General features: G+C 39.0%; 6 protein-coding genes across 6 annotated transcripts; all 6 read left to right on the forward strand.

Annotated features, from left to right (window-relative positions):
- The first annotated feature begins 1,276 nt into the window (after positions 1-1,276).
- LOC140346101 (protocadherin gamma-A4-like) lies at positions 1,277-3,668 on the forward strand. Its single transcript, XM_072432328.1, has one exon. The coding sequence runs from the start codon at positions 1,287-1,289 to the stop codon at positions 3,666-3,668; it is 2,382 nt and encodes a 793-aa protein (XP_072288429.1). The 5' UTR covers positions 1,277-1,286.
- Positions 3,669-5,760: 2,092 nt separating this feature from the next.
- LOC140346117 (protocadherin beta-16-like) lies at positions 5,761-9,453 on the forward strand. The gene is made up of 2 exons (XM_072432329.1): positions 5,761-8,243; positions 9,448-9,453. The coding sequence occupies exons 1-2, from the start codon at positions 5,856-5,858 to the stop codon at positions 9,451-9,453; spliced, it is 2,394 nt and encodes a 797-aa protein (XP_072288430.1). The 5' UTR covers positions 5,761-5,855.
- Positions 9,454-9,505: 52 nt separating this feature from the next.
- On the forward strand, positions 9,506-13,356 carry LOC140346133 (protocadherin beta-16-like). The gene is made up of 2 exons (XM_072432331.1): positions 9,506-11,896; positions 13,339-13,356. The coding sequence occupies exons 1-2, from the start codon at positions 9,506-9,508 to the stop codon at positions 13,354-13,356; spliced, it is 2,409 nt and encodes an 802-aa protein (XP_072288432.1).
- A 652-nt stretch (positions 13,357-14,008) lies between these two features.
- LOC140346150 (protocadherin gamma-A11-like) lies at positions 14,009-16,414 on the forward strand. Its single transcript, XM_072432332.1, has one exon. The coding sequence runs from the start codon at positions 14,009-14,011 to the stop codon at positions 16,412-16,414; it is 2,406 nt and encodes an 801-aa protein (XP_072288433.1).
- Positions 16,415-18,431: 2,017 nt separating this feature from the next.
- LOC140346165 (protocadherin gamma-A11-like) lies at positions 18,432-20,941 on the forward strand. The gene has a single exon (XM_072432339.1). It carries the CDS (start codon positions 18,536-18,538, stop codon positions 20,939-20,941), a length of 2,406 nt encoding a protein of 801 aa, XP_072288440.1. The 5' UTR covers positions 18,432-18,535.
- A 1,966-nt stretch (positions 20,942-22,907) lies between these two features.
- Positions 22,908-27,282, forward strand: LOC140346178 (protocadherin gamma-A11-like). Its single transcript, XM_072432344.1, has 2 exons — positions 22,908-25,339; positions 27,265-27,282. The coding sequence occupies exons 1-2, from the start codon at positions 22,970-22,972 to the stop codon at positions 27,280-27,282; spliced, it is 2,388 nt and encodes a 795-aa protein (XP_072288445.1). The 5' UTR covers positions 22,908-22,969.
- Positions 27,283-27,706: the final 424 nt, after the last annotated feature.

Here is a 27,706-nt window from a genome sequence, read left to right on the forward strand (position 1 = left end):
TTTAAAAATGAATCCCTTAAATATGAAATTAATACTTAAAAACATAATTGACATAAAAAAAAACGGCATTATTTGCTGACAATACAATTGTATTCAATATTGTTCCTAATATTCCCAACAGGATTTTTAGTGCATAAAAGTGGAATTACCAGATTTTTTTGATTTTTTCATTATATATTTGTCACAGCCGTTTTTCTTTTTTAATGGATCAATCTATGCCAAAAACTGCCTGCAAAAGTTGTTTTATATCATATACTATAATGAATGTGCAGGAAAAAAATGAATTTAAAAGCATGAACAAAAGAGCTCGTAAAGTTGTTTTAAAAAAATGTACTTGTGTTTTTAATTAAATAAGCTACTTTTTATAGAAAGTCAAACGTAATATGCTGATTAAACCAAATGGGAAAGTTTAATCGTGAGATTAAAACTAAAACGTGCGTTATGAAATTGTTAACAAAGAACAGATCAGAGCTATAGATTGTTTTTAAATGTAGAATAATTAGGCCACGAAATGTATGAAGAGTTTATTTTAAAAAAAACGGATAAGTGCCATTAAACACAATGTCTAAGATTTATAATGTACCCTTTTTCTGACAGTGTTTTCAAAAGTTGAATCTAGCGCAATCAATATATGATTCCATCTCAGAGTGTGCTGAATCCATCAACTATACTATTATTAATATCTTGAAGAAAAAAAAAACTTTGATACACAATTTTAAAAAAGAGAGTTCAGATTTAGCAAATGAACTCTTCACATCCACATTATTATTTTTATTCTATTCAAGCCTATAAATTACACAAACAATGGAGGCCTTTAAAGTCAAATCCTGCTCACTCTGTTTTAAACAAAACATCGGCTACTTCACCCCTTTTATATCTCACTCAAAGTTGTTTGAACTGCTATGTAGATATTGGTCTATTACTGTCGTTTGCCTTGGCTTCTCGGCCATTGACGCATGTTTCATTCCTCCCATACCGCGCTCAAGTAAACGATTCTAAATAGTTCATTTGTTTGTTGTTTTACTAGATGAATTATGCTCTATATTTTACAAAGGCAAAGAGGCTCTATTATAGGACATTGACAATGTTAGCGGAATATGACTGATAATTGTTTTACGTTCCACTTTCCTTTACCTCGTGGTGTCGCTCTAGACCAGTCGAAATCTTGTTGAGCTTGGGCATCTTTATATATTGCCTTGTAGTGGTTTAGCCCTAAGAGACTTGTAGACCCTTCTATTAACTGCTGCGGGTTTTTCCTTTAAAAACTCTCCGTGGTGGATTTTAAAATGTGGTTGTTTTCGCGACTGGGATTCTACTTGTTTTTCATCTGGATGGATTGGACGCAGGGCGACGTGAGCTACACGCTTCCCGAGGAGTTGAAAAGAGGAGCGGTACTCGGAGATATAGTGAAGGATCTGGGTTTGCAGAAAGGTGCTTTAAGCCATAGAAAAGCCCGCATTGACACCGAGGGCACGGATGAGCGGTTTTGTGAACTGAACTTGAAAAATGGAGAACTGTTCGTCGCTGGTAGAATTGACCGAGAAGGGCTTTGTGCGAAAAGAACGTCCTGCATTCTGAAGCAAGAGCTAGTTCTGGAGAATCCACTTGAGCTTCGTCGTATACACCTCCACATACAAGATATTAATGATAATTCACCGCAATTCAATGATGAAACAGTTGAGCTTGAAATACGTGAATCTGCAGACAAAGGTGCTCGCTTTGTGTTAGAGGAAGCGCAAGATGCGGACGTGGGGCAGAATTCAGTCCAACAATACAGTCTTGATAAGAATGATAATTTTGTTTTAGTAATTACAGGAAATACAATTGAGCTGGTGCTTGATAAAGAATTAGATCGTGAAAAAGAGCAGCAAATAGATTTGGTTTTGACAGCTTTTGATGGCGGGTCTCCACAGAGATCAGGGACAGTAGCCATTCACGTCACTGTGTTAGACGCTAATGATAACGCCCCTGTGTTTAGCCAGGCCGTGTATAAAGCCAGTCTGCCTGAAAACTCCCCTCTAGATACTGTAGTGCTGACTATTACTGCGACTGATGCAGATGAAGGGGTCAACGGTGACGTGAGTTATGATTTTGGACATGTTACTGAAGATGTCAAAAATATGTTTAATATAAATTCTAAAACAGGAGAAATAAGAGTAATTGGAAACATTGACTTTGAAGCCACCACCTCATTTGAAATACGCGTTAAAGCAAAAGATGGATTAGGACTGTCATCTTATGCCATGGTAGACTTATCAGTTACAGATGTCAATGACAATGCCCCTGTGGTCAGTTTAAAATCCTTATCAGATACAATAGCAGAAAATAGTCCCCCTGGTACAGAGGTGGGCATCTTTAATGTTCAGGACAGAGACTCAGAGAACAACAGACAGGTCCGCTGCTCCCTTCAGACTGGAGTCCCTTTCAAGTTAGTACCTTCCATTAAAAACTATTATTCTCTAGTGACCACAGAACAGCTGGACCGTGAGCTAGTGTCTGATTACAACATTACAATCACTGCCACTGACGAGGGCTCTCCACCTCTGTCCTCTTCTAAAACTGTCCACTTAACTGTAGCTGACATCAATGACAACCCTCCTGTGTTTGAGGAGCAGTCCTACAGCGCACATGTGACTGAAAACAACAAACCTGGCTCCACTTTATGTTCTGTTGCTGCTAGAGATCCAGACTGGAGACAAAACGGGACAGTGGTTTATTCTCTGTTACCTGGTGAGGTGAATGGGGCCCCAGTGTCCTCTTATGTATCTCTTAATGGAGACACAGGAGTGATCCATGCTGTGAGGGCTTTTGATTATGAACACTTCAGGAGTTTTAAAGTCCAGGTGATGGCCAGAGACAATGGGTCTCCTCCACTCAGCAGCAACGTGACAGTCAATGTGTTTATATCTGATGTGAATGACAACTCTCCTCAAATACTCTACCCCACCCCGGAGGGGAACTCCTTCATGACTGAACTGGTCCCTAAAGCTGCACATGCAGGCTCTCTGGTGTCCAAAGTGATAGCAGTGGACGCAGACTCTGGACAGAACGCCTGGCTGTCCTATCACATAGTCAAATCCACTGATGCTGGACTTTTTACTATTGGTCTTCACAGTGGAGAGATCAGGACCCTGCGGGACATCTCTGAATCTGACAGCATGAAACAGAACCTTATTGTGTCAGTGAAGGATAACGGACAGCCTCCTCTCTCTGCCACCTGCTCCATGTATTTACTGATCTCTGATAACTTGGCTGAAGTGCCTGAACTCAAAGACATTTCTTATGATGAGAGGGACTCAAAGCTGACATCCTATCTGATCATTGCACTGGTGTCAGTGTCTACATTTTTCCTCACCTTCATTATTATTGTCCTGGGTGTGAGGTTCTGTCGCAGGAGGAAGCCCAGACTGTTGTTTGATGGAGCAGTTGCAATCCCCAGTGGTTATCTGCCTCCTAATTATGCAGATGTTGACGGCACAGGAACTTTACGCAGCACTTACAACTATGATGGATACATGACAACTGGATCCAGGACAAGTGACTTTAAGTTTGTCTCGTCCTACAATGACAACACGCTGCCTGCAGATCAGACACTGAGGAAAAGCCCCACTGACTTTTCTGACGTCTTTGGAGATTGTGATGTCTCTCCTGAGGTAGGAACACATTAAGCAGAAATGAGTTTATCATTCTTAGTTTTGAATATTACTTTTCTTACACAAACTGTACCCTTTTTAGATCTTACAAAAAATATGCTTTTACTTCAATTCTTTTTAAAATTATTTTGTTGTTTTGTTATGTTCTATTAAGTCAGACTCTTCAGGTTATTCAGTAGATGCAACTTAAAAACTAAATGTATTAGACAATATTTGTGTGAACGTACAATTGTATTGGTGTTTCAAAATTCTAAAATATGAAAATAAATAATATTTCGGTTTTCTTTATGAAAGTATATACCGATAGTACAATTTCTTTTTTTTTGTGATGTTCTCTTGAGTAGTTTATGATACACTCAGTCTGATCGGACAGATGTTTTGGAGCAGCTTTAAAAGGCCAGGAAAGAGGAAATATCTTTGTTTTTCAGTGTCAAGGGCATTTTGGTTAAACTAGTGACTAACTTTACATGTTGTACAGTATTACCCTAATATATTGTAAATGAGCAGCAAGTGAATGGTTCAGAAAGTGAGTATGGCCGTGGCTACATTTGCGCAGTGCTGGATATACCGGAGCATAACTGCAACTGTTTTTCCCTCAAAAAAATACATTGGAAATATATTGAATGTTTTGTAAAGCACAGCCAAGAAGTGTAATTTAATTTCTCTATTTGCTATATTTTCTTCTTCACTGGTTTAACAGCTAATTTTATAATTCAAATTTATTTGTTATTGAGAGAAAATGACTTAGACCTTGGCTTCTCTGGCTGCATCTTTAATCATTGTGTTTTTATGTTATATGGTTTACATATAGTGTAATTATGGTTGTCAAGTTTAGAAAAAGTCTTTGTTCCCCTTTTATTTTTGATATTGTTATGATACTGAAGTTTACAAATTCAAGTCTTTAATGATTTAGGTTTTTACTTAGGGTAAGTTTTCTGCCAAATTCAGCAAACCTTCAGCTCTGTCCGAGGTGCTGAAATGTGTAGCTATAGTTTAGAGGTAATTCTGCTTCTTCTGTGTGTCCTATGCTTTTTAATACAAGGTTCCAAATCTTTCTATTATTAATTTTCTACTTGGACCTGGGCACTGTGTAGTATTTACATTTAGAAGGAAACAGAACTCACCACTATGAATTATACTCTAAATGGCAATCATTGGTTGTGAGATGAGAATAGCACTGCCTTTAGTTTATTCATAAGGATCTCATTAGGATTTGTGCTTGATTATTTAACATGTTTGCTGAACATCAGATCAGATATTGGTCGGTTAAGATCACAGGACATTCTTATTTCAAAGTGTTTCAAAATCAATACCGACTGAGGAAAAAGGGCTTTCAGGAACTTTGCTCCCAGCTTATGGAATAAAACTCAGATTGTTTTATTTCTAAATTGAATGATTGTATGCATTTTAATAAATTCAAAGCACTTGCAAAAGTATATCTACCGTGCCACTGTTAAACCTAACTCATTTTAAATTATGAGATTAAACATAATTTTTATATACATTTATTTTATTGAATGTTTCATTGACATTTTAGATATTCTGGTACCTGTTTTGTAATCAACAGAGTACGACTGTAAAAGAGCATTTCTCTCATTGAGTTATTTTCATGTATAAATATATAAACACATATAACAGAAATGCTTTGAATTATACTTATAAAAATTGATTTACAAAAAAAAAAAAAAAAAATCCCTGTTTTTGTCTGGTACAGATTGTTGGATATTATTTTACTGTTCGGTTTTCTAGATATTTTGTGTCATTGTTGACACGTTGAAAAAAATATCAAACACAATGTAATTACGAGAAATCACATCTACTCATCTTTTTGATACAGATTGGACTAAACATTTGCATCATACAGTCCTCAACCACCTGAATATTTGCCTGATTTAACTTAAACAGTTATTACAATGTTCATATTATGTATTTAATTACGGCAATGTCAAATTAACATTTTTAATACCCAGGCTGAATGAATGAAAAATGCAACTATTGAAATTTAAAGCGTCTTGCTGTTCCTTTAAATAGACTCTAAGTGTCAGTATTCACCAGTGAACCGCACCACGTCCTTTCTCCGCCCTTCTTTGTCGTTGTTGTAAAATATTCTGTTATACTGAGGCAGGAGAGTGAATGATATAGTAAAATATTCCATGGACGGCTTGTTTTGCTTAACTTTATAACAATTCTAATCAGTGCATTATGGCTAACGGCAGATTTGCCATATCATGCACTTTGGGATTTATTATTTTTGCATTTCATCCCATCAGTGGAGACGTAAGTTACTCTGTTCCAGAGGAGATGAAACGTGGATCCGTGATTGGAAATATCGCTAAGGATATTGGACTTGATTTGGGCAGATTGTCTGCGCGCAGGGCGCGCGTTGACTCCGAGGACAGCGGCGTCCAGTACTGCAGCGTGAACCTCAACACGGGAGAGCTGGTTGTTCAGGAGAGGATTGACAGAGAGGGCCTTTGTGCGAAGAAGACTTCATGTATTCTGAAACAGGGGCTCGTGCTGGAAAACCCCTTAGAGCTGCATCGCTTTATGATCCGCGTCCAAGACATAAACGACAACGCGCCACAATTTAAGGCGAGCACGCTTAAATTTGAAATCAGCGAATTGGCTGTAAAAGGTGCACGTTATCCATTAGATGAAGCATTCGATGGAGACATAGGTGAAAATAGTGTTCAGGGTTACGCCCTGCAAGAGAACAAGCACTTTGCTTTAGAGGTAAAAAGAAAGGGCAGTGGTCGAAAATACAGTGAATTAGTTTTGGACAAAGAGTTAGACAGAGAGGATAATAACGAGATCACGCTTGTGTTGACTGCGTTTGATGGCGGCTCTCCTCAGAGATCAGGCACAGTCGTCATCCATGTCACTGTTCTTGACGCTAATGATAATGCGCCAGTGTTTAGTCAGACTGTGTATAAAGCGAGTCTTCCAGAAAACTCTGCTCCAGATACACTGGTTATTACAGTGACTGCGACTGATGCAGATGAAGGAGTAAACAGTGAAATTATTTATGAAATTGACCACCCTTCAGATGACAACCAAATATTCACTTTAAATCCCTCCACTGGAGAAGTTAGAGTTGCAAAATCTATAGATTATGAAAAAGAGTCCTCATATGAAATTCAAGTTAGTGCTAAGGATGGACCAGGACTTGCATCTTATGCAACTTTATTTATAGAAATTGTAGACATGAATGACAATGCTCCTGTTATATTTCTAAAATCACTGACCAATCAGATCCCTGAGAATATGTCACCTGGTACAGAGGTGGGCATCATTAATGTTCAGGACAGAGACTCAGAGAACAACAGACAGGTCCGCTGCTCCCTTCAGACTGGAGTCCCTTTCAAGTTAGTACCTTCCATTAAAAACTATTATTCTCTAGTGACCACAGAACAGCTGGACCGTGAGCTAGTGTCTGATTACAACATTACAATCACTGCCACTGACGAGGGCTCTCCACCTCTCTCCTCTTCTAAAACTGTCCACTTAACTGTAGCTGACATCAATGACAACCCTCCTGTGTTTGAGGAGCAGTCCTACAGCGCACATGTGACTGAAAACAACAAACCTGGCTCCACTTTATGTTCTGTTGCTGCTCGAGACCCAGACTGGAGACAAAACGGGACAGTGGTTTATTCTCTGTTACCTGGTGAGGTGAATGGGGCCCCAGTGTCCTCTTATGTATCTGTTAATGGAGACACAGGAGTGATCCATGCTGTGAGGGCTTTTGATTATGAACACTTCAGGAGTTTTAAAGTCCAGGTGATGGCCAGAGACAATGGGTCTCCTCCACTCAGCAGCAACGTGACAGTCAATGTGTTTCTATCTGATGTGAATGACAACTCTCCTCAAATACTGTACCCCACCCCGGAGGGAAACTCCTTCATGACTGAACTGGTCCCTAAAGCTGCACATGCAGGCTCTCTGGTGTCCAAAGTGATAGCAGTGGACGCAGACTCTGGACAGAACGCCTGGCTGTCCTATCACATAGTCAAATCCACTGAAGCTGGACTTTTTACTATTGGTCTTCACAGTGGAGAGATCAGGACCCAGCGGGACATCTCTCAATCTGACAGCATGAAACAGAACCTTTTTGTGGCAGTGAAGGATAACGGACAGCCTCCTCTCTCTGCCACCTGCTCCATGTATTTACTGATCTCTGATAACTTGGCTGAAGTGCCTGAACTCAAGGACATTTCTTATGATGAGAGGGACTCAAAGCTGACATCCTATCTGATCATTGCACTGGTGTCAGTGTCTACATTTTTCCTCACCTTCATTATTATTGTCCTGGGTGTGAGGTTCTGTCGCAGGAGGAAGCCCAGACTGTTGTTTGATGGAGCAGTTGCAATCCCCAGTGGTTATCTGCCTCCTAATTATGCAGATGTTGACGGCACAGGAACTTTACGCAGCACTTACAACTATGATGGATACATGACAACTGGATCCAGGACAAGTGACTTTAAGTTTGTCTCGTCCTACAATGACAACACGCTGCCTGCTGATCAGACACTGAGGAAAAGCCCCACTGACTTTTCTGACGTCTTTGGAGATTGTGACGTCTCTCCTGAGGTAGGAACACAATTAATAACAATAATTAGGAAAAAAACGAAACTCATGGAATTTTTAATTCTGCAAAGTCAGGATCAAATTTATTTCAAAAAGGATGGTAACTTCACATTTAAATATCACAATATAAGTTGAACTCAACTTTGTCTAAAAAAAAAAAAATGTTTTAAATGATTCTTACCAGAATATGTTCCTAAAAAGGTTTTATTTCCCACACTTCAATGAATTATGGTCTTCACAGATTTAAATGTATTGAGTTAAAGTCTATTTGATAGTTTAAACTACACATTTGACCTTAATGTAGTAAAAAACAATTATGTTTCAGATTTCACCAAACATTTCCCTATTTTTCCCCATTTTGACTTCCACTTTGTTCATCCGGGTTAGACAAGAGCAGCAAATATGACATAGCTAGAGGTAATTCCACATCTGTTACTTAGCAACCTTGGTGTAAACAAGAGCCAAAATTCATATAAATCATACAAGTGATGATTTGTCAAACAATAATACCATGTAACGTCTTTATTTATTTTTTTAATGACCGTTTTTACTGTCAAAAATGTATCACTTCAGTGCAAAGTGTATCTGTGTTTTCAGTGACACGTCACATATTATTGAGATGGAGGGATTCTGTTTTAGAACTTCTCTACTTCCTGTAATTTTAAACTTAGATTTTTCAAATATTCTTCACAAGCTCCAACTTAAAGAAGTAAAACTATGATAAATATGTACCACAGGTGCTATCCCACCAAACCAAGTAATGATTAGAAAAAACAGACTTTAAGCGAGTTGTCTTGAAAAAATCTGCATATATTAGGCTCTGTCCATGGTGCTGAGAAGTGTAAGCGTTTTGAGGTATTTTTTGTTTGTCTTCTTTATTTGTGTGTTGTTTTCACCACATGATTTAAGGTTACATCTGAACACACACTAAAAGTATTTAAACAAACTCTTGAGTTTTTCAGATTTTACCATTAGGCGATATATTAGTGTGTTTATTTATTTTATACAAAACAGGTTATGTAAATACGATTTTAGAAATGCAACGGTTTTGTTATTCAGAAGAGTATTAAGACTTGCTATTCCTTTAAAAAAACTCTTGGTGTCAGTATTCACCTGTGAACTGCAGTACGTATCCTCCTTTCTCCTCCCTTTCTCGGTTGTTGTAAAATTCAGTTTCACGAAAGCGGAATGCTAGGATTTGTTTAAGGTTTGAACAGAACTGCTCTTTTAGCGAGTATTTATAAAAAAAATTCTTGGATTGGACGATGGCCAACATTATATTTTCCATATTTTGCACATTGGTGTTTTTTATCTTTGCCATTCATCCCATCACTGGAGACGTGAGTTATTCTGTTCCAGAGGAGATGAAACGTGGATCCGTGATTGGAAATATCGCTAAGGATATTGGGCTTGATTTGGGCAGATTGTCTGCGCGCAGGGCGCGCGTTGACTCCGAGGACAGCGGCGTCCAGTACTGCAGCGTGAACCTCAACACGGGAGAGCTGGTTGTTCAGGAGAGGATTGACAGAGAGGGCCTTTGTGCGAAGAAGACTTCATGTATTCTGAAACAGGAGCTCGTGCTGGAAAACCCCTTAGAGCTGCATCGCTTTACGATCCGCGTCCAAGACATAAACGACAACGCGCCACAATTTAAAGAGGTTTCAATTAAATTTGAAATTCAAGAATCGGCTGTTAAAGGCACAGAGTTTGTAGTTGGTGAAGCGCATGACGGAGACATAGGAGAAAACGCTGTACAGGGCTACACCCTTCAGCAAAATCATAATTTTCAATTAATAGTTAAAATAAACTCTGCAGGACGAAAATACTGTGAGTTAGTTTTGGACAAAGAGTTAGACAGAGAGGATAATAACGAGATCACGCTTGTGTTGACTGCGTTTGATGGCGGCTCTCCTCAGAGATCAGGCACAGTCGTCATCCATGTCACTGTTCTTGACGCTAATGATAATGCGCCAGTGTTTAGTCAGACTGTGTATAAAGCGAGTCTTCCAGAAAACTCTGCTCCAGATACACTGGTTATTACAGTGGCTGCAACTGATGCAGACGAGGGAGTAAATGGTGAAATTGAGTATGAATTTGACCGCTTGTCCGATGAAAACGACGATGTGTTTTCTATTAATCTAAAAACAGGAGAGGTTGTTGTATCAGGTGCAATTGATCATGAAAAAATACCTTCTTATGAAATGCAAATCAGTGCCAAAGATGGATTAGGTTTGGTCTCATATGCAACATTAATAATTGATGTCACTGATGTTAATGATAATACTCCTATCATTAACTTAAAATCACTGACCAATCAGATCCCTGAGAATGTGTCACCTGGTACAGAGGTGGGCATCATTAATGTTCAGGACAGAGACTCAGAGAACAACAGACAGGTCCGCTGCTCCCTTCAGACTGGAGTCCCTTTCAAGTTAGTGCCTTCCATTAAAAACTATTATTCTCTAGTGACCACAGAACAGCTGGACCGTGAGCTAGTGTCTGATTACAACATTACAATCACTGCCACTGACGAGGGCTCTCCACCTCTGTCCTCTTCTAAAACTGTCCACTTAACTGTAGCTGACATCAATGACAACCCTCCTGTGTTTGAGGAGCAGTCCTACAGCGCACATGTGACTGAAAACAACAAACCTGGCTCCACTTTATGTTCTGTTGCTGCTCGAGACCCAGACTGGAGACAAAACGGGACAGTGGTTTATTCTCTGTTACCTGGTGAGGTGAATGGGGCCCCATTGTCCTCTTATGTTTCTGTTAATGGAGACACAGGAGTGATCCATGCTGTGAGGGCTTTTGATTATGAACACTTCAGGAGTTTTAAAGTCCAGGTGATGGCCAGAGACAATGGGTCTCCTCCACTCAGCAGCAACGTGACAGTCAATGTGTTTATATCTGATGCGAATGACAACTCTCCTCAAATACTCTACCCCACCCCGGAGGGGAACTCCTTCATGACTGAACTGGTCCCTAAAGCTGCACATGCAGGCTCTCTGGTGTCCAAAGTGATAGCAGTGGACGCAGACTCTGGACAGAACGCCTGGCTGTCCTATCACATCGTCAAATCCACTGATGCTGGACTTTTTACTATTGGTCTTCACAGTGGAGAGATCAGGACCCAGCGGGACATCTCTGAATCTGACAGCATGAAACAGAACCTTATTGTGGCAGTGAAGGATAACGGACAGCCTCCTCTCTCTGCCACCTGCTCCATGTATTTACTGATCTCTGATAACTTGGCTGAAGTGCCTGAACTCAAGGACATTTCTTATGATGAGAGGGACTCAAAGCTGACATCCTATCTGATCATTGCACTGGTGTCAGTGTCTACATTTTTCCTCACCTTCATTATTATTGTCCTGGGTGTGAGGTTCTGTCGCAGGAGGAAGCCCAGACTGTTGTTTGATGGAGCAGTTGCAATCCCCAGTGGTTATCTGCCTCCTAATTATGCAGATGTTGACGGCACAGGAACTTTACGCAGCACTTACAACTATGATGGATACATGACAACTGGATCCAGGACAAGTGACTTTAAGTTTGTCTCGTCCTACAATGACAACACGCTGCCTGCAGATCAGACACTGAGGAAAAGCCCCACTGACTTTTCTGATGTCTTTGGAGATTGTGACGTCTCTCCTGAGGTAGGAACCTATTTAATTATAACAATAATGAGGAAAACATAACTCAAACTAATCCCGATTCTTAATTCCTAAAAATATTCTTTTCATGATAAATTATCTTCCTTCAGTACAGCAAATTATATGTATGTTATATATGTATTTGTCAGGAGTGTGTCATTTTTCGTTTGACTCTTTTTCACTATTTTTTACAATCGGGACAGATTCATATAGGTCTTGAGCAGTTGTTTGAAAGGCTATTTCTCAGTCTCTGTTTTAAATGGGAAAGATGAGGGTGTTCAGTAGCACACTCTTGCGGCTGTGTGTGTAGTTGGACAATCATTCAGACTTGACTGGAGCATTTTCTCATTGACAAAGGGGGTAGAATTTAATATTTCAAGATAAAAGTCTGCATGTTCTCCTCGTGTTACAGTGGGTTCTCTCCAGGTTCTCTGGGTTCCTTCCACCATCCAAAGACATGCATGTGTTTGGTAAATTGGCCCAATTAAATCATAGAACGAATGTGAGAGTGAATGTTCATTTGTGTGTCTCTGTCTCTGTGTTAACCCTACGACGAGCTGGCCCCTGTCCAGGGTGTACCCCGCCTAAGGCCCAAAGTCACTGGGATAGGTTCCAGTCATGTGGATGACAAAAGGGAAGAAGCAGTAGAAAATGAATGAATGTAGAATGGTAGCCAGCAATGTGCCTGGAAAATGAGTCATTAATGTTAAATCTAAAATAGATTCTTTAGGTCATATTTTTAAATCCTCAAAGTCAATTGTATTTTTAATACTATGTTAACTTCACATTTAAATATTGAAGTGAGACTTTGAACTCAACTTTTAATTATTTTGAAAACACTTTTTAAATTATTCTTGCCAGGATATGTTGCCAAAATGTTTTTTTGTGTATCTTTTATTTACAACAATAGAGTCAGATTTTAGGCTGTACTATTCACACCAGTGAGTGGAGTTTTGATTTTCTGTCATGGTTTAAATACTGTGTCACTAAATGTACAAAAAGACTTCAATCCCCATTAAAAGTGTGTCACTATTTTAATACATATCTTTATGAAGTTAGGTCTTCATTCACTTAAATGTATTGTGTTAAAGTCTGTATGACAGTTTAGACTACATATTTGACCATAATGTAGTAAAAAAAATACGTTTCAGATTTGACTAAACATTTGGCCTGTTTGTCCCCAGTTAGACCATTTTTGTAAAGTTTACAAATGTTACTTCCTGGTTGGACATTGGTGGCAAATATGCAATAGGTAGTGGATATTCTACAATTGTCACCTAGTAACCTTGCTGTAAACAAGATCCAAAAAAACAAAATCCCTATAAATTACAGAATAGTTATGATTTTACAAACAATAATACCATTTAACACCTCGATGTTTCTGAATGACCGTTTAAACTGTTAGAAATGTATCAGTTCAGTGTAAATTGTCTCTGTATTTTCAGTGGCATGTCACATATTAATGAGATGGAGGGATTCTGTGTTAGAACTTGTGTCTACTTCCTGTAATCTAATTTTTTTATTTTTCAAAATGTCTTCACAAGCTCCAACTTCAATAAGTAAAACTATGGTTTATATTTACCACAGGTGCTATCCCACCAAACCAAGTAATGATTAGAAGAAACAGACTTTAAGTGAGTTGTCTTGAAAAAAGCTACATATATTAGGCTCTGTCCATGGTGCTGAGAAGTGTATGAGTTTTTTGTTGAGTGTTTTTTTGTCTTCTTTATTTGTGTTGTTTTCAACACATGATTTAAGGTTCCATCTGAACACACACTAAAAGTATTTAAACAAACTCTTGAGTTTTTCCAGATTTTAGCAACCGGCTATATATTAGTGAGTTTATTTGTTTTATATAAAACAGGTTATGTAAAGTACAATTTTAGAAATGCAACGGTGTTGTTTTTTAGAAGAGTATTAAGACTTGCCATTCCTTTAAACAAACTCTTGGTGTCAGTATTCACCTGTGAACTGCAGTACGTATCCTCCTTTCTCCTCCCTTTCTCAGTTGTTGTAAAATTCAGTTTTACGAAAGCGGAATGCTAGGATTTGTTTAAGGATTCAACAGAACTGCTCTTTTAGCAAGTATTTATTACTATTTTCCTCGGATGGAAAATGGCAAACATTAGATTCTCCATATCTTGCTTTTTATGGTTTATTGCTTTTGCATTTCATCCCATCAGCGGAGACGTGAGTTATTCTATTCCAGAGGAGATGAAACGTGGATCCGTGATTGGAAATATCGCTAAGGATATTGGACTTGATTTGGGCAGATTGTCTGCGCGCAGGGCGCGCGTTGACTCCGAGGACAGCGGCGTCCAGTACTGCAGCGTGAACCTCAACACGGGAGAGCTGGTTGTTCAGGAGAGGATTGACAGAGAGGGCCTTTGTGCGAAGAAGACTTCATGTATTCTGAAACAGGAGCTCGTGCTGGAAAACCCTTTAGAGCTGCATCGCTTTACGATCCGCGTCCAAGACATAAACGACAACGCGCCAGAATTCACGGACGATCTACTTATTATTGAAATTCGAGAATCAGCTGTTAAAGGCGCACAATTTGCAGTTGGTGAAGCCCACGATGAAGACGTTGGAGAAAACGCTGTACAGGGCTACACCCTGAAGCAGAACAACCATTTTAAATTAAATGTTAAAACTAAGTCCGGGGGACGAAAATACTGCGAGTTAGTGTTAGACAAAGAGTTAGACAGAGAGGATAATAATGAGATCACGCTTGTGTTGACTGCATTTGATGGCGGCTCTCCTCAGAGATCAGGCACAGTCGTCATCCATGTCACTGTTCTTGACGCTAATGATAATACGCCAGTGTTTAGTCAGACTGTGTATAAAGCGAGTCTTCCAGAAAACTCTGCTCCAGATACACTGGTTATTACAGTGACTGCGACTGATGCTGATGAAGGAGTAAATAGTAATATTGCCTATCAGTTTGATCATGTATCAAGTAAAGACAGTAAGGTATTTTCTATTGATTCCATAACTGGAGAAGTAAGAGTGAATAAGGTGATTGACTATGAAAAAACATCTTCCTATGAAATGCAAATCAGTGCCAAAGATGGATTAGGTTTGATTTCATATGCAACATTAATAATTGATGTTACTGATGTTAATGATAATGCTCCTATCATTAACATAAAATCATTGACCAATCAGATCCCTGAGAATGTGTCACCTGGTACAGAGGTGGGCATCATTAATGTTCAGGACAGAGACTCAGAGAGCAACAGACAGGTCCGCTGCTCCCTTCAGACTGGAGTCCCTTTCAAGTTAGTACCTTCCATTAAAAACTATTATTCTCTAGTGACCACAGAACAGCTGGACCGTGAGCTAGTGTCTGATTACAACATTACAATCACTGCCACTGACGAGGGCTCTCCACCTCTGTCCTCCTCTAAAACTGTCCACTTAACTGTAGCTGACATCAATGACAACCCTCCTGTGTTTGAGGAGCAGTCCTACAGCGCACATGTGACTGAAAACAACAAACCTGGTTCCACTTTATGTTCTGTTGCTGCTCGAGACCCAGACTGGAGACAAAACGGGACAGTGGTTTATTCTCTGTTACCTGGTGAGGTGAATGGGGCCCCAGTGTCCTCTTATGTATCTGTTAATGGAGACACAGGAGTGATCCATGCTGTGAGGGCTTTTGATTATGAACACTTCAGGAGTTTTAAAGTCCAGGTGATGGCCAGAGACAATGGGTCTCCTCCACTCAGCAGCAACGTGACAGTCAATGTGTTTATATCTGATGTGAATGACAACTCTCCTCAAATACTCTACCCCACCCCGGAGGGGAACTCCTTCATGACTGAACTGGTCCCAAAAGCTGCACATGCAGGCTCTCTGGTGTCCAAAGTGATAGCTGTGGACGCAGACTCTGGGCAGAACGCCTGGCTGTCCTATCACATAGTCAAATCCACTGATGCTGGACTTTTTACTATTGGTCTTCACAGTGGAGAGATCAGGACCCAGCGGGACATCTCTGAATCTGACAGCATGAAACAGAACCTTATTGTGGCAGTGAAGGATAACGGACAGCCTCCTCTCTCTGCCACCTGCTCCATGTATTTACTGATCTCTGATAACTTGGCTGAAGTGCCTGAACTCAAGGACATTTCTTATGATGAGAGGGACTCAAAGCTGACATCCTATCTGATCATTGCACTGGTGTCAGTGTCTACATTTTTCCTCACCTTCATTATTATTGTCCTGGGTGTGAGGTTCTGTCGCAGGAGGAAGCCCAGACTCTTGTTTGATGGAGCAGTTGCAATCCCCAGTGGTTATCTGCCTCCTAATTATGCAGATGTTGACGGCACAGGAACTTTACGCAGCACTTACAACTATGATGGATACATGACAACTGGATCCAGGACAAGTGACTTTAAGTTTGTCTCGTCCTACAATGACAACACGCTGCCTGCAGATCAGACACTGAGGAAAAGCCCCACTGACTTTTCTGACATCTTTGGAGATTGTGACGTCTCTCCTGAGGTAGGAACACCTTAAGCATAAATAAGTATATCAAAACTAATTGTCTTATTTCATTCTTAGTTTTGAATATTACATTTCTTGCACAAATTGTACCATGCTTTTTAGTTATTTTTTTATATTATTTTGTGGTTTTGTTGTTTTCTATTTAGTCAGACTCTTGAGGTTATGCAGTTGATGCAACTTTAAAAAAAAGCAATGTATTAGTCAAGATTTGTGTGAACATATAGTTATATCCGTGATTCAGAATTAAAAATTATGAAAATAAATAATATTTCAGTTTTCTGATCGGACAGTTGTTTTGGAGCAGCTTTAAAAGGCCAGGAAAGAGGAAACGTCTTTGTTTATCAGTGTCAAGGGCGTTTTGGTTAAACTAGTGACTGACTTTACATGTTGTACAGTATTAGCCTAATATATTGTAAATGAGCAGCAAGTGAATGGTTCAGAAAGTGAGTATGGCTTTGGCTACATTTGCACTGCCTGAACAGATCATTGCTGGATATACCGGAGCATATCTGCAACTGTTTTTCCCTCAAAGAAATACATTGGAAATATACTGAATGTTTTGTAAAGCACAGCAAAGAAGTGTAATTTAATTTCTCCATTTGTTATATTTTCTCCTTCATTGGTTTAACAGCTCATGTTATGATTCTAGTTTATTTGTTATTGAGAGAAAATGACTTAGGCCTTGGCTTCTCTGGCTGCATCTTTAATCATTGTGTGTGTATTTTGTTTGGTTTACATATAGTGTAATTATGGTTGTAAAGTTTAGAAAAAGTATTTGTTCCCCTTTTATATTTTAGATTGTTATGATACTGAAGTTTACAAATTCAAGTCTTTAATGATTTAGGTTTTTACTTAGGGTAAGTTTTCTGCCAAATTCAGCAAACCTTCAGCTCTGTCCGAGGTGCTGAAATGTGTAGCTATAGTTTAGAGGTAATTCTGCTTCTTCTGTGTGTTTATGCTTTTTAATACAAGGTTCCAAATCTTTCTACAATTCCTTTTCTTCTTGGACTTGGGCACTGTGTAGTATTTACATTTAGAAGGAAACAGAACTCACCACTGTGAATTATACTCTAAAAAGCAATAATTGATCGTGAGAAGAAAGTAGCACTGCCTTTAGTTTATTTATAAGGATCTCACTGGGATTTGGCCTTGATTGTTTAACATGTTTGCTGAACATCAGATCAGATATTGGTCGATCAAGATCACAAGACATTCTTATTTTAGAGTTTTACAAAATCAATACCGAGTGAGGGAAAAGGGCTTTCAGGAACTTTGTTCCCAGCTTATGCAACAAAACTCAGAGATTATTTCATTTCTAAATTGAATGATTGTATGCATTTTAATAAATTCTAAGCACTTGCAAAAGTATATCTACAGTTCCACTGTTAAACCTCACTCATTTTAAATTATGAGATTGAATATTGTTTTTATATACATTTATATTATTGAATGTTTCATTGACATTGTAGATATTCTGTTACCTATTTTGTAATCAACAGAGTACGACTTTAAAAGAGCATTTCTCTCATTGAGTTCTTGTCATGCATAAATACATAAACGCATATAATAAAAATGCTTTGAATTATACTTATACAAATGTATTTACATAAGCATAAAAAGAAATCCCTGCATATGTCTGGTACGGATTGTTGGATATTATTTAACTGTTCAGTTTTCTAGACATTTTATCTCATTATTGACACGTTGAAAAAAATATTAAACACAATGTCATTACGAGAAATCATATCTACTCATCTTTTTGATACAGATTAGACAAAACATTTGCATCATACAGTCCTCAACCACCTGCATATTTGCTTGAATTAACTTAAACAGTTATTACAATGTTCATATTATGTATTTAATTACGGCAATGTCAAATTAACATTTTTAATACCCAGGCCGAATGAATGAAAACCGCAACTATTGAAATTTAAAGCGTCTTGCTGTTCCTTTAAATAGACTCTAAGTGTCAGTATTCACCAGTGAACCGCACCACGTCCTTTCTCCGCCCTTCTTTGTCGTTGTTGTAAAATATTCTGTTATACTGAGGCAGGAGAGTGAATGATTTTGTAAAATATTTCACGGACGGCTTGTTTTGCTTAACTTTATAACAATTCTAATCAGTGCATTATGGCTGACGGCAGATTTGCCATATCATGCACTTTGGGATTTATTATTTTTGCCTTTCATCCCATCAGTGGAGACGTAAGTTACTCTGTTCCAGAGGAGATGAAACGTGGATCCGTGATTGGAAATATCGCTAAGGATATTGGACTTGATTTGGGCAGATTGTCTGCGCGCAGGGCGCGCGTTGACTCCGAGGACAGCGGCGTCCAGTACTGCAGCGTGAACCTCAACACGGGAGAGCTGGTTGTTCAGGAGAGGATTGACAGAGAGGGCCTTTGTGCGAAGAAGACTTCATGTATTCTGAAACAGGAGCTCGTGCTGGAAAACCCCTTAGAGCTGCATCGCTTTACGATCCGCGTCCAAGACATAAACGACAACGCGCCACAATTTAAAGAGAATTCTTTTAAGTTTGAAATCCGAGAATCGGCTGGTAAAGGGGCCCGGTTTGCGCTCGGTGAAGCGCATGACGGAGACATAGGAGAAAACGCTGTACAGGGCTACACCCTTCAGCAAAATGACAACTTCAAATTAAATGTTAACTTAAGGTCTGCAGGACGAAAATATTGTGAGTTGATTTTGGACAAAGAGTTAGACAGAGAGGATAATAACGAGATCACGCTTGTGTTGACTGCGTTTGATGGCGGCTCTCCTCAGAGATCAGGCACAGTCGTCATCCATGTCACTGTTCTTGACGCTAATGATAATGCGCCAGTGTTTAGTCAGACTGTGTATAAAGCGAGTCTTACAGAAAACTCTGCTCCAGATACACTGGTTATTACAGTGACTGCGACTGATGCTGACGAGGGTTTAAATAGTGAAGTAAGTTATGAATTTTACCAGAGGTCTGACGAGAATGGTAATGTGTTTTCCATTAATTCAAAAACAGGAGATATCAGAGTCACAGGAATAATTGATCATGAACAAACACCTTCATATGAAATGCAAATCAGCGCAAAAGATGGATTAGGGATGGTCTCTTATGCAACTATAATAGTTGACGTCACAGACATAAATGATAATGCTCCTATCATTAATTTGAAGACGCTGACCAATCAGATCCCTGAGAATGTGTCACCAGGTACAGAGGTGGGCATCATTAATGTTCAGGACAGAGACTCAGAGAACAACAGACAGGTCCGCTGCTCCCTTCAGACTGGAGTCCCTTTCAAGTTAGTACCTTCCATTAAAAACTATTATTCTCTAGTGACCACAGAACAGCTGGACCGTGAGCTAGTGTCTGATTACAACATTACAATCACTGCCACTGACGAGGGCTCTCCACCTCTGTCCTCTTCTAAAACTGTCCACTTAACTGTAGCTGACATCAATGACAACCCTCCTGTGTTTGAGGAGCAGTCCTACAGCGCACATGTGACTGAAAACAACAAACCTGGCTCCACTTTATGTTCTGTTGCTGCTCGAGACCCAGACTGGAGACAAAACGGGACAGTGGTTTATTCTCTGTTACCTGGTGAGGTGAATGGGGCCCCAGTGTCCTCTTATGTATCTGTTAATGGAGACACAGGAGTGATCCATGCTGTGAGGGCTTTTGATTATGAACACTTCAGGAGTTTTAAAGTCCAGGTGATGGCCAGAGACAATGGGTCTCCTCCACTCAGCAGCAACGTGACAGTCAATTTGTTTGTATCTGATGTGAATGACAACTCTCCTCAAATACTGTACCCCACCCCGGAGGGGAACTCCCTCATGACTGAACTGGTCCCTAAAGCTGCACATGCAGGCTCTCTGGTGTCCAAAGTCATAGCAGTGGATGCAGACTCTGGACAGAACGCCTGGCTGTCCTATCACATCGTCAAATCCACTGATGCTGGACTTTTTACTATTGGTCTTCACAGTGGAGAGATCAGGACCCAGCGGGACATCTCTGAATCTGACAGCATGAAACAGAACCTTATTGTGGCCGTGAAGGATAACGGACAGCCTCCTCTCTCTGCCACCTGCTCCATGTATTTACTGATCTCTGATAACTTGGCTGAAGTGCCTGAACTCAAGGACATTTCTTATGATGAGAGGGACTCAAAGCTGACATCCTATCTGATCATTGCACTGGTGTCAGTGTCTACATTTTTCCTCACCTTCATTATTATTGTCCTGGGTGTGAGGTTCTGTCGCAGGAGGAAGCCCAGACTGTTGTTTGATGGAGCAGTTGCAATCCCCAGTGGTTATCTGCCTCCTAATTATGCAGATGTTGACGGCACAGGAACTTTACGCAGCACTTACAACTATGATGGATACATGACAACTGGATCCAGGACAAGTGACTTTAAGTTTGTCTCGTCCTACAATGACAACACGCTGCCTGCAGATCAGACACTGAGGAAAAGCCCCACTGACTTTTCTGACGTCTTTGGAGACTGTGACGTCTCTCCTGAGGTAGGAACACAGTAGCAAAAGCTGTTACCACCAAAATTACATTAATGTTAAACTTTTTCTGTCACCGTCTTTCCACACTGCATGATCGGCAGATTTCATACTTACTTTTGCAGATTTTAATACCATCTTGTTGTTGTGTTTGTTTTCTCACTGTTTAGACCCCCTGGTTTGGCAATGGTTGATCATTAATAAACTCATCTTGTATTCAGAAGATCTTGTTTTGTTTTTGTAATGAAACTTTAATAACATTGTTTCAAGTTGTATTTTTTAAGTATAGCTCCTTATAGTGACATTCTGCTTCTAATATTTAAACTGAGCGGTGGCTGCTTTGAGCTTTGAATTTGGCAAGTGAAGGTTGCTTGTTTTCGAATGAATGTATTTTTCTTATTCCTTTTTTCCAATATGATCAACTATAATGAAAATTAGCAGCCAGCGATCAGAAATTATTATTTTATGGTAATTTATTATTTGTGGGTTTGGAAAACAAAGATACAAAGTGATTCTTCCCAGAATTATTGATTTGACTGGAAATAAGAGGGTTACAGCTTTGCTTTTAAGTATAGCATATCAGATATGGACTAAATGGAATAAATAAAGAAGTTCAACTATAAGAGTTAAATACATTACGATGAATTGATTCCTTTCATTGATGAATCTACTCCAATCCACTTAATTTATATAAAGCACATTTAATTCATTAAACAGTTTCCAAATGCTGCACAATAATATAAAATATACAAAAACAAATACAGAATATTCCATTTAACTCTATTGTAACTTGTTCAAATGTTTAAAAATATAAAAAAAAAGTTTCATGTCAGATAAAAGCCTTAAATTATAAAAGCCAGGTTCAACAACTGAATTTTTTGTTTTTTTAATGTAGGTTTACTGTCAATAGTAATGTCATGGTAGATGACAGAGGGTTTCACAAAGACCCAGATCCATGAGGGGGTCGGTGTTGCCAAACAACAACCTATCACTTTTTTCCTCAATATGCCTCAAAAGGTTATTGGCCAAATGCATAATAATTTCATATATACATTTATTTTATATATATTCTCATTACTATTACAATCCTAAATATAATTATTAATCACCAGATGCAGCAATATTATTTTATTTCACCCACAGAATGTATTTTAAAAACTGACGTAATTGCTTTTTACTATTAATGTACTGTTAAATCATATCTTAAAGCTGTGGCTGTTACAGTATCAACTTCAATCTCTTTGTTCTTTTTGGCATTGTTTTCATAGAGATTTTCAGGAATAATCTCTTCAGTGGTTTATGTTTTAATAAGTGCTGTCTTAAAAACATTTGTTAGTTGACTTGGCAAACTCTTATGTTTTTTCTGTCCATGGTGCTGAAGAAGATTGTCAGAGTTGTGAGGTCTTCATCTCCTTCATTGGATTATTGCTTTGACACATTAGATTATCCAGGAATAATTTCAAACAATAATCAATCATTCAAATGCTTCAAAGGTGTTGTTCTCTCTTTAACACGGTCCAAACATGTCAAAGCTTTAAGACCCTTTCAAAAAATTAACATCCAATACAATCTGCACCAACTAACTGCTACAATAAATGGTCCTTACATACATACAAATTGTAGTGTTTCTTGCATAAAACGTTTTGTCAGAGGGGATTTAATCTTTGTCTTTTTTTTATTCTATTTTTTTAATAACTTATCCGCTGACTCCAGTTATGCATATTTTGAATATTTCTTAATCTTTGTTTTATTTTCCCATTGCAATCTATAATATGAGGCTAAATATACAGCTTTTAATTAGTTTATGAAGCGATTGACACAAGTTGAGCAATTACCAAATGGTTATGGTACTACATGAGATTTATATAGAAAAAGGAACATAACACTGTTTGACTGAAGGTGGCGCTGTTCACCGCTGAGCCAGGCCAGTGCTGCAGCCACACATTATCCAGCGCTCTTGTTGATCTGACGGGAAAAAACCTTACACACTTACGACTGAACGCTGAACACAGTTGATGCACACTTATTTACGGTCTGTTCTTTGTTGGCGGGACGATGGTGTTTATGAGGAAAACCTGTACATTTGTCTTGATCCTCACATGGATTGAGGCAGCGTGGGGAGATGTGAGCTACTCCATACCGGAGGAAACCAAACGAGGATGGATTATTGGAAATATTGCTAAAGATCTGGGGCTGAAGAGCGGCGCATTAATCCAGAGAAAAGCGCGCATTGACACCGAGGGAACGAAGAAGCACTACTTTGACATAAACGTGGACAACGGAAACCTGATTGTTGCAGACAGAATTGACCGAGAGGAGCTTTGTAGTGAAAGGGCGTCGTGTGTCGTAAAGCGGGAGCTTGTTCTGGAGAGTCCTCTGGAGCTTCACCGAATTAGTCTTCACGTACAAGACATAAATGACAACGCACCCAAATTTAACGAAGAGGTTTTTAGTCTAGAAATAAGAGAATCTGCAGACAAAGGTGCTCGCTTTTTAATGGAGGAGGCTCAAGATGCGGACGTGGGGCAGAATTCAGTCCAACAATACAGTCTTAACAAGAACGATCATTTTGTGTTGGTAATTACAGGAAATACGATTGAGCTGGTGCTTGATAAAGAATTAGATCGTGAAAAGCAACAGGAGATAGACTTGGTTTTGACAGCTTTTGATGGCGGGTCTCCACAGAGATCAGGGACAGTAGCCATTCACGTCACTGTGTTAGACGCTAATGATAACGCCCCTGTGTTTAGCCAGGCCGTGTATAAAGCCAGTCTGCCTGAAAACTCCCCTCTAGATACTATAGTGCTGACTATTACTGCGACTGATGCAGATGAAGGGGTCAACGGTGACGTGAGTTATGATTTTGTGCATGTTACTGAAGATGTGAAAAATATGTTTAATATAAATTCAAAAACAGGTGAAATAAGAGTAATTGGCAACATTGACTTTGAAGCCACAACCTCATTTGAAATACGCGTTAAAGCAAAAGATGGATTAGGACTATCTTCTCATGGAAAAGTTATAATTTCTGTTACAGATGTCAATGACAATGCTCCAGTGGTCAGTTTAAAATCTTTATCAGATAAAATAGCAGAAAATAGTCCCCCTGGTACAGAGGTGGGCATCATTAATGTTCAGGACGAAGACTCAGAGAACAACAGACAGGTCCGCTGCTCCCTTCAGACTGGAGTCCCTTTCAAGTTAGTACCTTCTATTAAAAACTATTATTCTCTAGTGACCACAGAACAGCTGGACCGTGAGCTAGTGTCTGATTACAACATTACAATCACCGCCACTGACGAGGGCTCTCCACCTCTGTCCTCTTCTAAAACTGTCCACTTAACTGTAGCTGACATCAATGACAACCCTCCTGTGTTTGAGGAGCAGTCCTACAGCGCACATGTGACTGAAAACAACAAACCTGGCTCCACTTTATGTTCTGTTGCTGCTCGAGACCCAGACTGGAGACAAAACGGGACAGTGGTTTATTCTCTGTTACCTGGTGAGGTGAATGGGGCCCCAGTGTCCTCTTATGTATCTGTTAATGGAGACACAGGAGCGATCCATGCTGTGAGGGCTTTTGATTATGAACACTTCAGGAGTTTTAAAGTCCAGGTGATGGCCAGAGACAATGGGTCTCCTCCGCTCAGCAGCTACGTGACAGTCAATGTGTTTATATCTGACGTGAATGACAACGCTCCTCAAATACTGTACCCCACCCCGGAGGGGAACTCCTTCATGACTGAACTGGTCCCTAAAGCTGCACATGCAGGCTCTCTGGTGTCCAAAGTCATAGCAGTGGACGCAGACTCTGGACAGAACGCCTGGCTGTCCTATCACATCGTCAAATCCACTGATGCTGGACTTTTTACTACTGGTCTTCACAGTGGAGAGATCAGGACCCAGCGGGACATCTCTGAATCTGACAGCATGAAACAGAACCTTATTGTGGCAGTGAAGGATAACGGACAGCCTCCTCTCTCTGCCACCTGCTCCATGTATTTACTGATCTCTGATAACTTGGCTGAAGTGCCTGAACTCAAGGACATTTCTTATGATGAGAGGGACTCAAAGCTGACATCCTATCTGATCATTGCACTGGTGTCAGTGTCTACATTTTTCCTCACCTTCATTATTATTGTCCTGGGTGTGAGGTTCTGTCGCAGGAGGAAGCCCAGACTGTTGTTTGATGGAGCAGTTGCAATCCCCAGTGGTTATCTGCCTCCTAATTATGCAGATGTTGACGGCACAGGAACTTTACGCAGCACTTACAACTATGATGGATACATGACAACTGGATCCAGGACAAGTGACTTTAAGTTTGTCTCGTCCTACAATGACAACACGCTGCCTGCAGATCAGACACTGAGGAAAAGCCCCACTGACTTTTCTGACGTCTTTGGAGATTGTGACGTCTCTCCTGAGGTAGGCACATATCTAATTATAACAATAATGAGGAAAACATAACTCAAACTAATCCTGATTCTTAATTTTTAAATATATTATTTTCATGATAAATTATCTTCCTTCAGTACAGCAAATTATATGTATGTTGTATATGTATTTGTCAAGAGTGTGTCATTTTTCGTTTTACTCTTTTTCACTATTTTTTAACAGTCTGGACAGATTTATATTTATAAATTTCTTCAGCAGTGGTGTGAAAGGCTATTTCTCAGTCTCTGTTTGAAATGGGAAAGATGAGGGTGTTCAGTAGCACACTCTTGTGGCTGTGTGTGTAGTTGAAAACTCATTCAGACTTGACTGGAACTTTTTCTCAGTGACAAAGGGGGTGGAAATTCATATTTTAAGATAGGAGTCTGCATGTTCTCCCCGCGTTACCATGAGTTCTCTCCTGGTTCTCTGGCTTCCTCCCACCGTCCAAAGACATGCATGTGCTTGGTGAATTGGCCAAATTAAATCATAGAATGAATATGAGAGTGAATATTCATTTGTGTGTCTCTGTCTCTGTGTTAACCCTGCGACGAGCTTGCCCCTGTCCAGGGTGTACCCGCCTAAGGCCCAAAGTCACTGGGCTAGGCTCCAGTCAAGTGGATCACGAAAGGGAAGAAGCAGTAGAAAATGAATGAATGTAGAATGGTAGCCAGCAATATGCCTGGAAAATGAGTCATTAATGTTAAATTTAAATAGATGCTTAAGGTCATATTTTTAAATCTTCAAAGTCAATTGTATTTCTAAAAGTATGTTAAATTTAAATATTGTGACTTCGAACTCAACTTTGTCTTTTAAAAACACTTTTTAAAGTTTTTATTGCCAGGATATGTTGCCAAAAAGTTTTTTTTCCCACACATCCAATATTCTATTACATATATTTTGATGACGATCCTGGCATCCTTAAAAATGATGGGATTACATAAAATAAAAGCCTAACATTTTACATTGAAAACATTTATCTTTGCATTACTGTTGTATTCTTCAGAAATGAAATAACAATTTTATTTTGATCATAAAAAAGTATCTTATTAGCTTGTTGAATCAACAGAAGTTTTCTTAGACTTTTCCTGCCTCCTTTGAATGAATTTATGAAGTTCAGACCTGGAACAAGTGAACCAGAGGTTTTACTCGAGGTGACTCTGCAGTTCCTCTGAGACGGCCCACAGTCATAATGTGATGTCAGTCAAAGCACAGGGATTTGGAACAGCATCTAACAGAGACAAAATTACATTAAAATCAATCTCAAACTGTCACTCATGTCCAATCGGTCTGTTATAACAAATTTTGGCAGTTTGTATGTTTTTCATGGTTAAGAGCTCATGTTATTGTTGCTGTTTATATTTTATTTACAACACTAGAGTCAGACATTAGGCTGTACTATTCACATCAGTGTGTGTGGAATTTAGATTTTTTGTCATGGTTAAAATACTGTGTTACTAAATTATATAAAAAAAAGACTTAAATCCCCATTAAAAGTGTGTCACTATTTTAATACAGACCTTTTTGAAGTTAGATCTTCACTGATTTAAATGTATTGAGCTAAAGTCCATATGACAGTTTAGACTACACATTTGACCATAATGTAGTAAAAAAAATTACGTCTCAGATTTCACAAACACATTTGGCCTATTTGTCCCCAGTTATACCATTTTTGTAAAGTCTAAAATTGTAATTCCTAGTTGGACATTGGCGGCAAATATGCCATGTAAAGGAAATTCTACAATTGTCACCTAGTAACCTTGCAGAGGACAAGATCCAAAAAAAAAAAATCCCTATCAATTACTAAATAGTTATGATTTAACAAAAAATAATACCATTTAAAACTTCAATGTTTTTGAATGAACGTTTAAAATGTTAGAAATGTATCAGTTCAGTGTAAATTGTCTCTGTGTTTTCAGTGGCACGTCACATATTAATGAGATGGAGGAATTCTGTGTTAGAACTTGTCTCTACTTCCTGTAATCTAATTTTTTTATTTTTCTAAATTTCTTCACAAGCTCCAACTTAAAGAAGTAAAACTATGATACATATTTACCACAGGTGCTATCCCACCAAACCAAGTAATGATTAGAAAAAACAGACTTTAAGTGAGTTGTCTTGAAAAAAGCTGCATATATTAGGCTCTGTCCATGGTGCTGAGAAGTGTAAGCGTTTTGAGGTATTTTTTGTTTGTCTTCTTTATTTGTGTGTTGTTTTCACCACATGATTTAAGGTTCCATCTGAACACACACTAAAAGTATTTAAACAAACTCTTGAGTTTTTCAGATTTTACCATTAGGCGATATATTAGTGTGTTTATTTATTTTATACAAAACAGGTTATGTAAAGTGCAATTTTAGA

The sequence above is a fragment of the Eucyclogobius newberryi genome, unplaced genomic scaffold (genome assembly GCF_026437365.1).
Source record: "Eucyclogobius newberryi isolate DKJ021-1_F unplaced genomic scaffold, fEucNew1.0.hap1 SCAF_11, whole genome shotgun sequence".
Taxonomy (NCBI): domain Eukaryota; kingdom Metazoa; phylum Chordata; class Actinopteri; order Gobiiformes; family Gobiidae; genus Eucyclogobius; species Eucyclogobius newberryi.